Source organism: Meriones unguiculatus, chromosome 7 (assembly GCF_030254825.1).
Source record: "Meriones unguiculatus strain TT.TT164.6M chromosome 7, Bangor_MerUng_6.1, whole genome shotgun sequence".
Classification (NCBI taxonomy): domain Eukaryota; kingdom Metazoa; phylum Chordata; class Mammalia; order Rodentia; family Muridae; genus Meriones; species Meriones unguiculatus.
This window is the reverse complement of record NC_083355.1, coordinates 107412691-107426290: the sequence shown is the minus strand read 5'-3', so window position 1 is coordinate 107426290 and position 13600 is coordinate 107412691. Positions and strand designations below refer to the sequence as shown.

The 13600-nt window shown below is 41.7% G+C and overlaps 2 protein-coding genes across 5 annotated transcripts in view; one reads left to right on the top strand and one right to left on the bottom strand.

Annotated features, from left to right (window-relative positions):
- Positions 1–9147, bottom strand: part of Cpsf2 (cleavage and polyadenylation specific factor 2) — a 27620-nt gene extending 18473 nt beyond the window's left edge. The window contains exons 1-5 of one of the 3 annotated variants that reach the window (XM_060388064.1): positions 9035–9147; positions 2982–3163; positions 1866–2025; positions 1684–1789; positions 74–203 (exon numbers count right to left, since the gene is read on the bottom strand). In XM_060388064.1, the coding sequence (XP_060244047.1) occupies positions 74–203; positions 1684–1789; positions 1866–2025; positions 2982–3130 (545 nt within the window). In that variant the 5' untranslated portion in view covers positions 3131–3163; positions 9035–9147. Of the gene's footprint in view, positions 1–73; positions 204–1683; positions 1790–1865; positions 2026–2981; positions 3164–8391; positions 8535–9034 lie in introns of those variants that run through there. The other 2 variants (XM_021650192.2, XM_060388065.1) reach the window with 2 other exon arrangements.
- On the top strand, positions 8210–13600 carry Ndufb1 (NADH:ubiquinone oxidoreductase subunit B1). 2 transcript variants are annotated; one of them, XM_060388066.1, is made up of 3 exons: positions 8210–8398; positions 11975–12116; positions 13492–13600. In XM_060388066.1, the coding sequence occupies exons 2-3, from the start codon at positions 11980–11982 to the stop codon at positions 13526–13528; spliced, it is 174 nt and encodes a 57-aa protein (XP_060244049.1). In that variant the 5' UTR covers positions 8210–8398; positions 11975–11979; the 3' UTR covers positions 13529–13600. The 2 variants fall into 2 exon arrangements, with proteins under 2 accessions (XP_060244049.1, XP_021505868.1); XM_021650193.2 differs by lacking the exon at positions 8210–8398 and adding an exon at positions 8650–8861.

Below are 13600 nucleotides of genomic sequence, written 5' to 3'. Positions count from 1 at the left end.
AGAGTTGCTTCCAGTTTTCCCTTCAATGAAACAATAACTGCATCTCCTTTAGCACCTGGTTAGATATACCTACATCTCCCTCTTGTGGTTGAAGTCAACGGCATACACAATTTCTTCTTCTCCATCTTTTACTATTTTCCATATTGTTCCTCCTATCATATGGCCAGCTGGCAGGGGTGTGATAGACAAACCGTGCCCTTTGCCTGTATCAACAAGATAATGACAGCACTGAGAATTTTTTCTCACAACCCTAAGGACGGTTGTATTTCTAAATCATGTTAGCAGCAACATATTTAAATAGAGGTACAAAATTCAGATATTCAAATGCTTACAATGAAAAGAAAGCCTTTTTTCTTGTCTCCAGCTACTCTACTCCCTTAATGGAGATAATGCTTCTCATTTTATTATCTGCTCCTCAAGAGCTATCTATCTGTGCTTATAAATACAAGGCTAGAAATGGAATTAAAAGCCAATACACAATTACTTAGCATGAATTGTACATAGTATTTGTAGTTCTGCAGACTGAGCCCATTGGCCCATGCACTCCAGACAAATATCGCTACACTACATCCCCAAGACTAAGTTTTGATATTTATATTGCACAAATATTGGCCAAGTTGTTTCCATATCTGTTAACTTACACTGATGGAGTAACAATTCAAACCCCATTATGGTAAAGAATTTATCAACAGAAAAGCTAAACACAAGCAAAACTACTAAGACTATCCACTAATGGTCTCTTTGTGGTTTAATCATTATCATCAACTGCTATTGTATCACTTTTCTTGGTTGGCTTTTTTATTTTTTTAGATAAGAATTTCACTATGTACAGCCTAGGCTACCAGAACTTGCTATATTATCCTAGACGGGCCTTAAGCTCATGTTCCTTCTCTTAGTCTCCCAAGCACTGGGATTATAGGCATGAGTTACCATAACAGCTACTGTGCCATGTTTTAATGCCCGAGTTCATGTTTAAGAAAATCCGTAAACTGGGCATGGTGGCACACACCTTTAATTTCAGCACTTGGGGAGGCAGAGGCAGGTGGATCACTGTGAGTGTGAGGCCAGCCTGGTCTACAAAGAGTCCAGGAAAGCTAAGGCTATACAGAGAAATTCTGTCTTGAACTGTCCCCTAAACCTCCCAATCTAAAAAAGAAAAAAAAAAATCTGTAACAAGCTTCCCTCTTACAAACTTGATATTTGCTATCCTTATTAAGTAATAAATGTTCTCCTCTGCTGTCTAAATATTTAATTTGCTTCAGTTACTACATTTAAGACTGAGTCAATTTGTCTTTTGAACCTAACTTTACGTACCGAGGAGGGTACAGTTTAAGCACCATTTCCCGCCCAGATATGAGCACACCCAAGCTGCTAATAATTTGTTAGTATGTAGTCTGAATATTTTGAAATTCAAAGGGAAGCTCCAGGTACAAAATGCTAGTTTTTATCCCCATACCACACTGCCTATAATTTTTATTAGGATTTCCTTTCAGTGCGTTTCAGGCTAAATCAACTCCATTAGTCCAAGCAGGGTATGATACAGCTAAGGGAAAGATTCTTTGCCCAGTACAAGTGAGGCTCTGCGTTGTATCTCTAGCACTGTAGAAACTAAAAGCTAAAATTAAAAACAAAACAAAAAGATAACAAAGCTTCTATTCTTTTAGTCCACTGATTTATATTTACCTTTCAAGTTCACAATCTGAGAGAATTTTAGCTGCTGTATTTTATCAAAGGCTGCATCCACATCATCCAATGTAAAGAGGGTAAAATCTTCTGTATTGTGTCGAGACTAGAAGAAAGACAAGCCAAGGATTACAAATGACCGAGTGGAACCTACCCGCCTCTCCTGTGACTGCTTCCATTACCTGATAAAGGTCGTACATGAACATCTGTCCCATCTTATAAACAGGAATTGTTGCATAGATGGCACAGTTCAGACCCAGCTTCCCCACAGCAAATGGGAGGGCACCAAGGTGCAGCGGGTCAGGGTGAGAGAGGAGCACGGCATCGATCTGGTGAACGTGCCTGTGGACACAACCAAGAGGGCAATCCCATCAGTTCTTTGAGCATGAAGGCAGAAGCGCTATCATGGCTCACCTACTCTAGATTCAAGGCGTGGCCGAGCAAACCAAGGGCTGAGACATTGACACCTGTGAGCTGCGACTGCTACTGTTAAAGTGTCAGGTGGCTTTAAACACAGAGGAAGACAAGGACACCACCTGGAAGTCGACCTCAAACCACTATCATGTACACTATTAAGTTTAAGAAATCAGCTTAGAATTGAGGAAGTTATGAAAGGGTCAATATTTTAATACTCAAATAGTTGTTACTGACTTTGCTCCAGCATTCCAGCTTGGTGACGAAATAAAATGCCAAATGTTATAAATAGCATTAGTCAGGGAAGCTATGTCCTCAAGGACAACAGGAATAAAGGAGATGATTAAAAGACTTTTGGAGGGCTTCAAGTTCTCCTTTTTCATTCACTAATAGTAGTAATGCTGCAAATGTAACTGATTTTTTTTTTTTTTCTGATATTTGTATCAGGGGGCACCATTCAAAGAATCAAGTCAGTGTTGAAAACGGAGACACAGAAAGTGAGGCAATGTGATGCAAGGACAGAGCTTTCACGGGGAAGTGTCACCTTTCCTCAGCTTTTCACAGACTTGCGCCCTTTCCAAAAACTAAAGAGCACACTTTCTGTGGTCCATTAGCAAATTAAAAAGGTTTTGCTGAATTTCAAAAACACAATTATCAGCCAATCAAAACTCTGTAAATTACAATGGCCACAAGTTAGCTTTTTGTCATGAATAAAACTTACTATGAACTAAATGAAAGAAATGATAGCAACAGTGCATAACATTAAATTATGTTATACAAGTGTAGAATAAAAGAAATTGATGATTTTTTTTTTTTAAACAGACTTAATACAACCTTAACTGTAATACAACCAACTTAACTGAATACAACCAACTGTAACTTACTTCCTCAGGGAATCAATAATGTCCATGGAGAAGTGCTCATCCCAGCCACAGTCTAATAGAAACCTGAACTCATCAACCTGGAGAAGATAGCAAAGAGCAGACTCTTCTTGGACCCCAGAGAGGGTGGTTAATTTGATGATCGACGTCATCTTTCTGGTCCAGTAATGGGTATCTAAAAGGTGCTTGCGAATAAAATAAAAATAAACATAAATGGACAGTCCATGTAACAGGCAAATTATTTCAGAATTAAGTGCACAGAAATTCCAGAGAGATTAAAAGCATGTTAGCAGCCATACTTAAAAGTTCAGCCTTGTTTACAGAGTCCTTCAGAGCCTCCCCAGGACGGGACTTTGGAATCATTGATCCAGATTTCAATCCACTTCAACATGATTCAGGATAAGTTAACTAACTTTTCCTCACCTAGGGACTCCATCTCATAAAGTATTTTTCCTTCCTTTTCTTTCTTTCCTTCCTTTCCCCGCCCCCCCCCCCTTCAGTTTTTTTGGTACAAGGTTTCTGTGTAGCCTTTTCCGTCCTGGACTCACTCTGTAGACCAGGCTGGCCTCTAACTCAGTGATCTGCCTGCCTCTGCCTCTCTGAGTGCTGGGATCACAGGCATGTACCACCATACCCTGCTAACATTAATACTAATGTACACATAAAAAGGCTGGAGGAGGGCTGGAGATGGCTCAGAGGTTAAGAGTACTGTCTGGTCTCCAGAGTTCCTGAGTTCAATTCTCACAGCTACCTATAATGAGATTTGGTGTCCTGTTCTAGTGTGCAAGCATGCATGTAGCCAGAACACTGTATATTGTATACTGTATACATAGGAAATAAATCTTTTTTAAAAACAGAGTGGAGGATTCCAGATAACGTGGAAATCATTTAGAGCATAGATCACTATACCTATATTGCTCAGTATTAAGTGCTAGTAAATTAAGAACTGACTCTACAAAGCCAATCTGTTTTTCTTCATTAGTTCAATAAGGCTGCACATTTTTTCTCATTCAAGTCGTCTTAAATATAAACTCTCCTGAGAATCTCATTAGAAACCATGGTTCCTCTTTTCTCTTCAACACACATGCAAAATGTATACTCACACAGAGATGCACAGGCTTTTCAGAAAGCTTAGTGTCAGCATACCTGTGCAACACTGTGACTGAAAATTATCTTAATGTTTGCAGGTAACTCTGACAGTACCTTATATTTGCAATTCCCAAAACAAAACCTGATACAAAGTAGGCACTCAGCATACACCACTGCAATGTATGGGAGATACCTACTAGTTATCTGAACACTGTTTTGTATAAACTTATGAGAAGAAGCTTTTAGCAAGTCAATGAGATGGCTCAGTAGGTAATGTGGGCTCTTTACTAATGTGGGGGCTCCAATTCCCCTTTGCTTTTTTTTTTTGAGATGCCTGGCTTAATATTCTACTCTACAACAATGTTTATAAATATAATTTTGAAGAGAATCTAGGCAATACTCCCCTAAAGCATTTTCTATTTTGAGGGGGACAGTGCTTGAACTCAAACTTGGGGTCCCATGCACGCTAAGAAAGTGCTCTAACACTGAGCTAAATGCCTAATTCTTTAAATGTACTACTACAGCTCTAACTTTATGAAATTAAAATACAAAGTACTTGCAGATATAACCAAATAAGTTCACATTAAAATGTTTAAGAAAGACCTAGACTTTAACAGACCAAAAGTATCTTTTAGGTCCTCATGGTAATCTGTATCTTTATTAAATATTCATTATGTACTGATATCTCATCTCAAGATATGCTAAAACACAAAATCGGAAGTTCTTTATAAATCTTTTTTTTTTTTTAAAAAAAAGGTTCGTGAATGTAATGTAATTTACTTCTGTTTAGAATTATGCCATTTTAATTTCTATGTCTTTCTCTACGGCATCATGAACAGCAAAAGTAGCACTGGCTTCTTGAAACAAATTCTCACTATGAAGCTGTGTTGGTCTGGAACTGACAATACAGCCCAAATAGCCTCAGGTGCTTTATCCTCCTGCCTCAGCCTTCCAAGTGCTAGATTTCAGGTGTGTACAATCATGCCTGACGCTATATGTTCCATTTAAAAACAAACAAACATAAAACATTGGCGTTGGAGAAAAGCATTCAGCCAGTAGTTAAGAGCACTTGCTGTTCTTATAGAGGACCTGGGTTCAGTTCTCAGTATCTACATAGTAGTTCACATTCATTTGTAACTGCAGTTCCAGGGAATCCAAGGCCCCAGACTCCAAACGCACCATACATATACACGTATGTACATACATCTATACATATAGGCATTCATACACATAAAATAAATCTAACAAAAGGGAAACATAATTGTAAGGAGTGAAATTTACTAAAAGGATAAAACATATAAATATATAATAATGGGCCAAATTGGTTATAACCTGTTTACATATATAGTTTAGTAAGTGAATTTTAAAAATTCTCAATTACCTCTGTTATTAAAAGAATTAAGATTACGTATTAAAGACTTATAAGGGCAGGGCAGAAAGAGAAGAAGACAGTCAAAAGATTAGAATTACATTAGCTAAGACACAAACCTTAAAGCTAGAGGTTTGCAGTGAAAAAACCCATCCTAGCATGCTTACAAAGAAACACAGACTGACCAAATGAGCAGGACAGGATCCAGCAGAAGAGCCCTGGATACCTTGGGCCTAGTTCTACAGGCAGTAAAGAAGCATTTAAGATTAAATTAAAATTCACTAACAAAGAGGAAGAAGGCATGATACAGGCAACTCTGTACTGAAGGAAAATAGATGTGCATGACTGAATACTAACAGAACACAAACACAGAAAAAGGGGAAATGCTTAATTAGACTCTCTCCACTTCACTGATTCTATTCTAAGACTAAATTCTTTGGTCTCCACTGCATGTTATAATTCTTTATCAGTTAATTGGTTATTAGCTAGGTAACCAAGGCTGAAGGTCCTTCTTTACTTTTATGGGGACATCTATCAATTTCTGATTGCTCCTTCCTCAGAGCACCTGCATGCATACCATCCCTTCTGTTCTTACTGTCAATACTTAAAAGTCAGGCCTCATTACATTTGGGTTTCTCTATTTCTTTCTCTGTAGCTTTTCCTCCCTTCATCTCAATGAAACCACTACTGCCATATTAATCTAAAACATCCCTACACACATTACCTCTTGTTCAAGTCTTTGAAGGCAGGGCTGACAAGATAGCTCAGTGGTTTGATTGACCCTAAATTCAAATCCCTGGTATCCACATGATGACAGGAGAGTACCCACTCCAGCAAGCTGTCTCTGACCTTCGTCTGTGCACTGTGGTAGATGTGTGCCTACACAGGCACACACACACAGAATGTGCCACCATGAAATAAGACTTTAAACAAACAAAAAAACCTTAAAAAGTGCCTTATCGCCTGGGGGCAAGAAAAACAATAACTTAATGTTGGTGAGTGGAGTGCCACTGCCCTGACACAGTTTACTATTCTCTCAAGCTCTAGCTCAGATTTTGACTCCTTAATCATCCTTCTCCCACTATTAGTATACACTAGACTAATACGAGCCACAGATGTAATTTTTCACAGCCACGTTTGAAAGCAAAAAGAGGTAAAGCCTGATGTTTTAACAGTGTCTGAATGCTCATTTCAACATGTGATCACTTAATGAGCCAGTTTACACTGTTTTTGTACTGTCTTCAAATGCCAGAGTGCACTTTCCCTGTACATCTCTGTTCAAACCAACCTCATTTCAAGTGTTCCATACTGCATGAGGCTAGTGGCTACTGTAATAGCAGAGGTCTAGACTACAAAATCAATGCTTTAGGCTGGGGAACACTGTGTTTTTCCACAGCTAAAGAGCAAGGTTGGTACCCCCATTTTTATGTGCCTGTCTCAGACTGATTTTAATGGTATCACCAACCAGACTAAAAACTAGCCACCTCTACCAGCAAATTGGTAGTCACTAGTGGAGTCCCATGAAGCACTGACTTCATTTCTCAAGGTCTTTTTTCTCCTACCTCAATGCAAGTGCTTGCTGCCTTACTTGAATGACTGTGGTTCCATCTAGTTTTCTTGTCTCAAGTTGGTCCTCCATACCATTATCAGCCAGACCCTCCTAAGAAAAAGAAACCCTTCATGGCCACTCCCTGCAACTATGCACTAGTTTCCTAATTGCTTAATAAAATCCGAACTCCTGCTCTGGAAATCAAGATCACTCACAAGCTGATCTCAACCTCCAATTTGTACCTTCAATCTTCACCAACCACCCTTTCAGGTTTTTTTTGTTTTGTTTTGTTTTTAAATCTCCCCAACAATGCCCAACCTTCCTAAGTTTTTAATCCCTGTTCAGCATCCAGGAGTGTCTTTGCTCTCCCTGGTTTTACAAATTCCTTTTGATCCAATTCAGGCATAGCCTTTTCACTGTCCCCACGTAAGGTGGGTTGCTTGATTACTTAGCATATCGGATGATAAATGTCTAAAAGTGATCATCTTTGTATCACCCAAACCAAGCACAATGTTCACAGCAATATAAACATATGCTGAAAACAGTGAACCCATCGTATCAGAAATTCCACCCAGGGTAGTGATTTTGACTGTCTCTACTTCATCCTGAATATATATCAGATGCTTCTTCCTCGGGAATGATCGTGAATGTTAGAGGGCAGCCAATGAGAAGTATGCAAAATCCAATTACGAAGTTGGGGTCTGGACTAATCCTGGGGCTTACAGGGTGAGACAGTCTCTTTAGTCGTTCAGGTAAAGAAAGGCTTTCAAACAGACAAGAGAATTGTAAAATTAAAGGTTAGATGGTAGACACAGATGTTGGCTTAAGTTCTCCAGGTCCCAGGGGCCAGACTACTGGGGTTAGAAATGGCCTGACTTGCGGTTTCCTGAAAAGTATGTAAACAAGGAAAATGAGAATGGCGTCTTGGGAAACACTGATTGTGGAAACGCTGAGAGCGACGACAATTCTAACAAGGCGTGGCAAAAGCACCTTAAGGGTCTCTCAAGTAAAGAGCTAGGAGGACATCTGGCCCCGTAGTCTCTGAACCCAAAATGGGGAGAGGGGCAGAGGGAAGGCTGGGGTGGGGGCTAACCGTGGCACCCACAGGAGCCCAGGCTGGGCTTGGATTAACTCTTAGCTCTGAGAAGATGAAAGGTCGGAGCAAATAGACAGGGTCGGGACGGCAAGGAGCAACGCAGGGACCACAGGAGCGCCACACACACCCCGAGGTTTCGGCCCCTGGAAGAGTCACTTCTCATTCCCTTGCGGAACGCTTATTCCAGGAACCACGGAGCCGGTCACAACCGAAACCGCGGGAGCGCGTCCGGGCGACACCGGGCCGACGCGGGAACCATCCCCCGAGGACCTCCTCCCCAACCCGAAGGCTTCCTCTCGGCCGTCCTCACCTGCCAGGTCAGTCTCCCCCAGCACCGTCCGCCGCCCCTCCCAACCCCTCGTGGAACGCAGGTTCGAGGCGAGCAAAACTAGCGCGCGGCTCAGCGGCAGAGAGCGAGGAGGCGCTGTGTGGTGGCCGCCATCTTGGGCCTAGGGCGAGCGGCCGAGGCGGGGACGACCCGGGCGACACCATCTGTAGGGGTGCGGCGGGCCGGGTTGGGAACAATGACAGTGCAGAAGCTCACACATCTTGTCAGCTTGGGTCCAAGTCTTATTCAGAAGGAGTCATGACTACTGAAAACTTAAGAACTAGAGGACCCGCTCGTGAGACGAGAGAGGAGCCCTGATTTAATGTCCGCCCCTCTCCCGAGGGCTGGCGCGGCGAGTGGCAGCTCCCGAGGTCACGGCTTCCGCCGGCGCCGGTGGCCTAGCTCCTTGCCGCTGCCCTTGGTTGTGGGGTCGCGCTTGCACCGAGCTGCAGGTGGGTCTGGGTCGCGGTGGTGCCGGCGGGAGGGTTCGGGGGAAGGCTCGCGTGGAGGGGACATCAGGGTGGCCTTCAGGTGACCGCTGCGCTGCCCGCCCCACACCTTTTACCAAGGCTGCTCCTCTGCTGCCTTAACCGAAGCGTCTTTGGGGGACGAACCCTGACCTTACCTTTGCGGGACTGGGGAGGACGAGCCAGGATCCCACAGCAGGGAACGCAGCTCCTACTCAGAAGCCGCTCACATTCCCCCAGGCGCGGACATCTGTCTCCTCGCCCAGCCTCACTCCTAAATCCGAAACTCGCACTTACCCATTTGCCTTTTGAAAACATAGCTTTATGCTTGGTTTCCAGCGTGTATGTCACGATCTCAAAGGGTTGCGTTGCTTCGTGCATTCAGTTTTCCATGGCTTAGGTGACACTTTGTGAGTAGTTCGTATAACGTACTGTGGGGTCCAGTTATAGCTCTCAATGTCTACATTTTAACGTGAATCCAGAGTGGTTTACCAAAGGAAAACACACCAGTTTCTGTGTACTTCTTGGAAGGGGAAAGAATATTATGTTAGAGAAACGTTAGGGAAAAATGTGGTTTTGAGTTTTCGAGACAGGGTTCTCTGTAGCTCTGACTGTCCTGGAATTCGCTCTGCAGACCAGGCTGGCGTCCAACTCATTATAGAGATCCTCCTGCCTCTGCCTCCCAGGTGCTGGGATTAAAGGCGTTTGAAGCCATCAAATTAGAAGCTTGCCGTAAAATTTGGATCACTTTAGTATTAAAAGATAACCAAGGCAGAGTGTGTATCTCTGTGACACAGCATGCACAAAGCCAAGCGCAACCTCTAACATTCTCTTCCTCCTCACTCCCTAGTCCCCACAAGAGGAAAGGAAACCTAGGTTCTTTCTTTCTCTCTCTCTCCCTCTCTCCTTTCTCTCATTCTTCTTTCTTTGTCTCTCTCTCTTTCTGAGAAAAGATTTCTCTGTGTAGTCCTGGCTGTCCTAGAACTCACAGATATGATGCCCCTGCTTCTTCTGACTTTGGGATTAAAATCGCATGCCACCACGCCCAGCCTCCCATGTGCTGGTCTTCTCTTTTCTTCTTCTCTTCTTTGCTTCTTCTCTTTTTTTTCTTTTCTTCTCATTCCTCCTCCTCCCTTCCTCCTTCTTCTACTCCTGTAGCACCAGGCAGTGGTGTGGCAAGAGGCCCATAGACCTACCTCATCTCTGCTAAACAGGCGCAGACTAAACCCATTTCTTAGAATGCCGTAGTAATGGCTCATGGCCTACAGGTGGCTGTGAGTTTATTTTAAATTGCTGTGAGCTAGGGATCAACAAGTACTTACTAGCACAAATGATATCTAACAGCTGTGTAAATGACGCCAACAACTATTTTTCTTTTTTACATTTATTTGTGTGTGTGTGTGCGCACTTGCTGGCACAGAGGTTAGAGGAAACTTTCAAGTAGTCAGCTCTCTCTTTCCATCATGGGGGTCCCAGGAATCAACCTTGTGTCCATAGACTTGATGCCAGTGCCTTTACCTGCTGAGCCATCTTTCTGGACCTTAAGTTTTGATAAGGACAGGAAGTGTAGGTGACTGCTTGTCAAACTTAAACACAGTCTCCTGAACACAGACATTGACTAGTATTTTGCAGTTGAGTGCTTTTAAAGTAACTTATTTTTACCACAGGTCTTTATTGTCTCATACTTGACTGGCCTAAATTTACAAAGGTAATCAGTTCACTTGGTGAACCCTTGTTTAGCATTTCAAGCTTTAAATATAAATACTATTTATATTTAAAAATTAATACTTTAAATATAAATGATGCTGCTTACTAAAGCCAAGAGAACCGTTGTCTTACAGGAAATAAAGTTAGATTGGCTGTGCTTTATATCTCCAAGAAGCATTTGTATCTAAACCAGTGGCTGAGTTGTTCTGGAATCTGTAAGAGCCCGTATGTGGCAAGAGCCCCATAGTCCTAACTCATCTCTTCTTTTCTGAATAAAGCCAGACCAAATCAATCTCTTAAAATGACAGAAGTAATGGCTCTATCATTCCAGCCTCATTCTGGAGGAAAGGCCAGATTCCCTAGTTTAAAAACTACTCTGTATAAGCAGAGCACATAAATGCAGTATAATGTTTTATTGTTTTTTTAATATGAGTGCTTTATCCTCACGTTCTTTTGTATACTGGAAGAGGGCACCAGATCTCATTATAGACGGTCGTGCTGGGAATTGAACTCAGGGCCCCTGGAAGAGCAGACAGTGCTCTATAAGCACTGCGCCATCTCTCCAGCCCCACATTTTGGTGTTTATTTGTGTATGTGTGCATGCATGCATACACAGAGGTCAGAGTATAAGCTGTGAGAGTGCTCTCCATCAACCATGTATGTGTGTCCTGGGAATCACTCAGTCAGGCTTGGCAGTGAGCACCTTCATCCAACGAACCATCACACTGGTCTGAGTACAGTGAACTTTACACTGACCATTGTCGTCTAATCTTCAACTAAGTTGTTTGTTTTTGTTGTTTTGTTTTGTTTGAGACAGAGTTTCTTTGTGTAGCCCTGGCTATCCTGGAACTTGATCTGTAGACAAGGGCTAGCTTCAAACTCAGAGTTCCTGCCTCCTGAGTGCTGGGATTAAAGATGTGTGCTACCACCTCCAGTTTTTCAATTATACATTCTGAAGCCAAGCAAACCTAAAGAGGCTTATGCTTTTAACATGTGTCATGTCACAGCTATCTTCCTGTTTCAGATGCAATTGTTTTAAGCCAGGTGTGGTAGTTTACACCTGTAATCTCTGCACTAGGAAGGCAGTCGGGAGCACAGGTTTAAGGTCAGCCTTGAACACAGTAGGTTCCAGCATATAACTGTAGCAAGATCAAGCCTGTCTCAAAAAAAAATCTCCAAACCCAAACCAAAAGGTAATTATTTATTATCATATTAATTGAACACAGTAATGACATTCTCGTTCATTTAGCATGCACTGATTATATCCATCCTTCCACCCTTAGACCCTCCTCAGTGTATTATTTCCAGCCCATGTAATGCCTATCTACCTTTATTTCATTATTTCCAAGGCAGTTGTATTGTACATTTCAATTTCTTTTCTGTCTTGGCAGTCATCATGAACTTATTTCAGCTGGTTCGTGACCACTGGGTTCACATACTTGTCCCTGCGGGCTTTATCTTTGGATGTTATCTAGACAGGAGGGATGATGAAAAGCTGACTGCCTTCCGGAATAAGAGCATGCTTTTTCAAAGGTTAGTTCATGGCAGCTCTGGGGAGTCTTGTCTCTCTTGTTACAAAGAAGAGTTTGTTTTTTACTCTGACAGTTAACAGTCAAGTGATGCTTCAGGTTTGTTACTTAATCATTGGATGAAACTGTATGATTAACCTCCAGAATGAAAACAATCTTTAGTTTATGATCTAGCCATTTCAGAGCTTTTAAAGTTTCATTTTTTTTCTTTTATTAACTTTTCAGCTAATATATAAAATGAATTTTTAAATTGTTTTTATTTGTGTGTACATTACATGTTGTGTTTGGGTACCCTCAAAGGCCAGAAGAGGGATCAGCTCCCCTGGAGCTGGAGTTACAGGTAGCTGTGAGCCTCCCAGTGCGGATGTCCTGTGTGAGAGCACTCATAACCACCCAGCCATTGCCCATCGCCCTCATGACTTCTTCGTACATACACGTTTGTACTCTTCACCGCATCACTGGTTCCCTTCCTCTCCAAATAGACTCCCTTCTGTTTTCATGTATGTAAGTCTAGATTTTGCAAATGGCAGAAAATATGCAATTTTTTTTCATTGCCCTTTACTTTTATTGAGGCCTCCCCTATAGAAAGCCAGAATTTTTAAAACTGAAGAGTTTATTTTAGGGTAGAAACAAAACTTAAGCCAGCTGCCCCAAACTTACCATATACACTTTCATATATCTTATTGTATACTGACCTGATACAGTTGAACAGTACTGCTGTATTCTTAGCATCACTCTCATACATATAGGGACTGAGTGGTAACATCAAGCAGCTGCATGGGCCTGGGCAACATGGCTAACCAGACATGATAGTGTAGCCATCTGGCAGTGGGTATAGCTATTTGGATTGGAAGACACTCAAAGGCTAAAAAGACTGAGTAGCATCCAATGTCACTATGCAGGTATGTCTCAAAAGTCCAGTATTTTAAGAAAGATGAAATAAGCTGCAGTGGATCTAGAAACCATTAAGCACACTTAGAAGTACAGAAATTACAACTTCTTTAAAGACAGTAAAAGTTTGACAATTGGATGAATACATATGATGAATCTAATATAAAACTTTAAGTCTATTTGATAGAATGTAAACATAAACTTCTGGCCCCTTCATAAACATTTATTTACATGGAAGCTGGAGAGATGCTTAGTAGTTAAAAGCATTTGCTGTTTTTAAAGAGGACCCAGGTTTGCTTCCCAACACCAACATGGTGGCTTACAGCTGCATGTAACTCCAGTTCCAGTGGATCCAGTGCTCTCAAGAGCACCTGCACACACATAGTTTGTGCACATACTGTAAGGCATGCGCAGACATAAAATTTAAAAAATATACATGTATTTTTAATAGTTTATTTACTGTTTTTCCTTTCCTTATTTTCACACAGGGAACTGAGGTCCAATGAAGAAGTTACTTGGAAGTAAAGACTGGTTAGATCACTGAATGATCACATTTTAAAAGTTGTAAAAGAAATAAAAACATGATTTAAAGTGTGA

Bases quoted from the DNA above. Each gene is read 5' to 3' on its own strand.
- Ndufb1 (XM_021650193.2), top strand. From the start codon at position 8,732: ATGTCCGCCCCTCTCCCGAGGGCTGGCGCGGCGAGTGGCAGCTCCCGA. The intron at 8,862-11,974 runs GTGGGTCTGGGT...CTGTCTTGGCAG, and splicing joins GCGCTTGCACCGAGCTGCAG to TCATCATGAACTTATTTCAG. The intron at 12,117-13,491 runs GTTAGTTCATGG...ATTTTCACACAG, and splicing joins AAGAGCATGCTTTTTCAAAG to GGAACTGAGGTCCAATGAAG.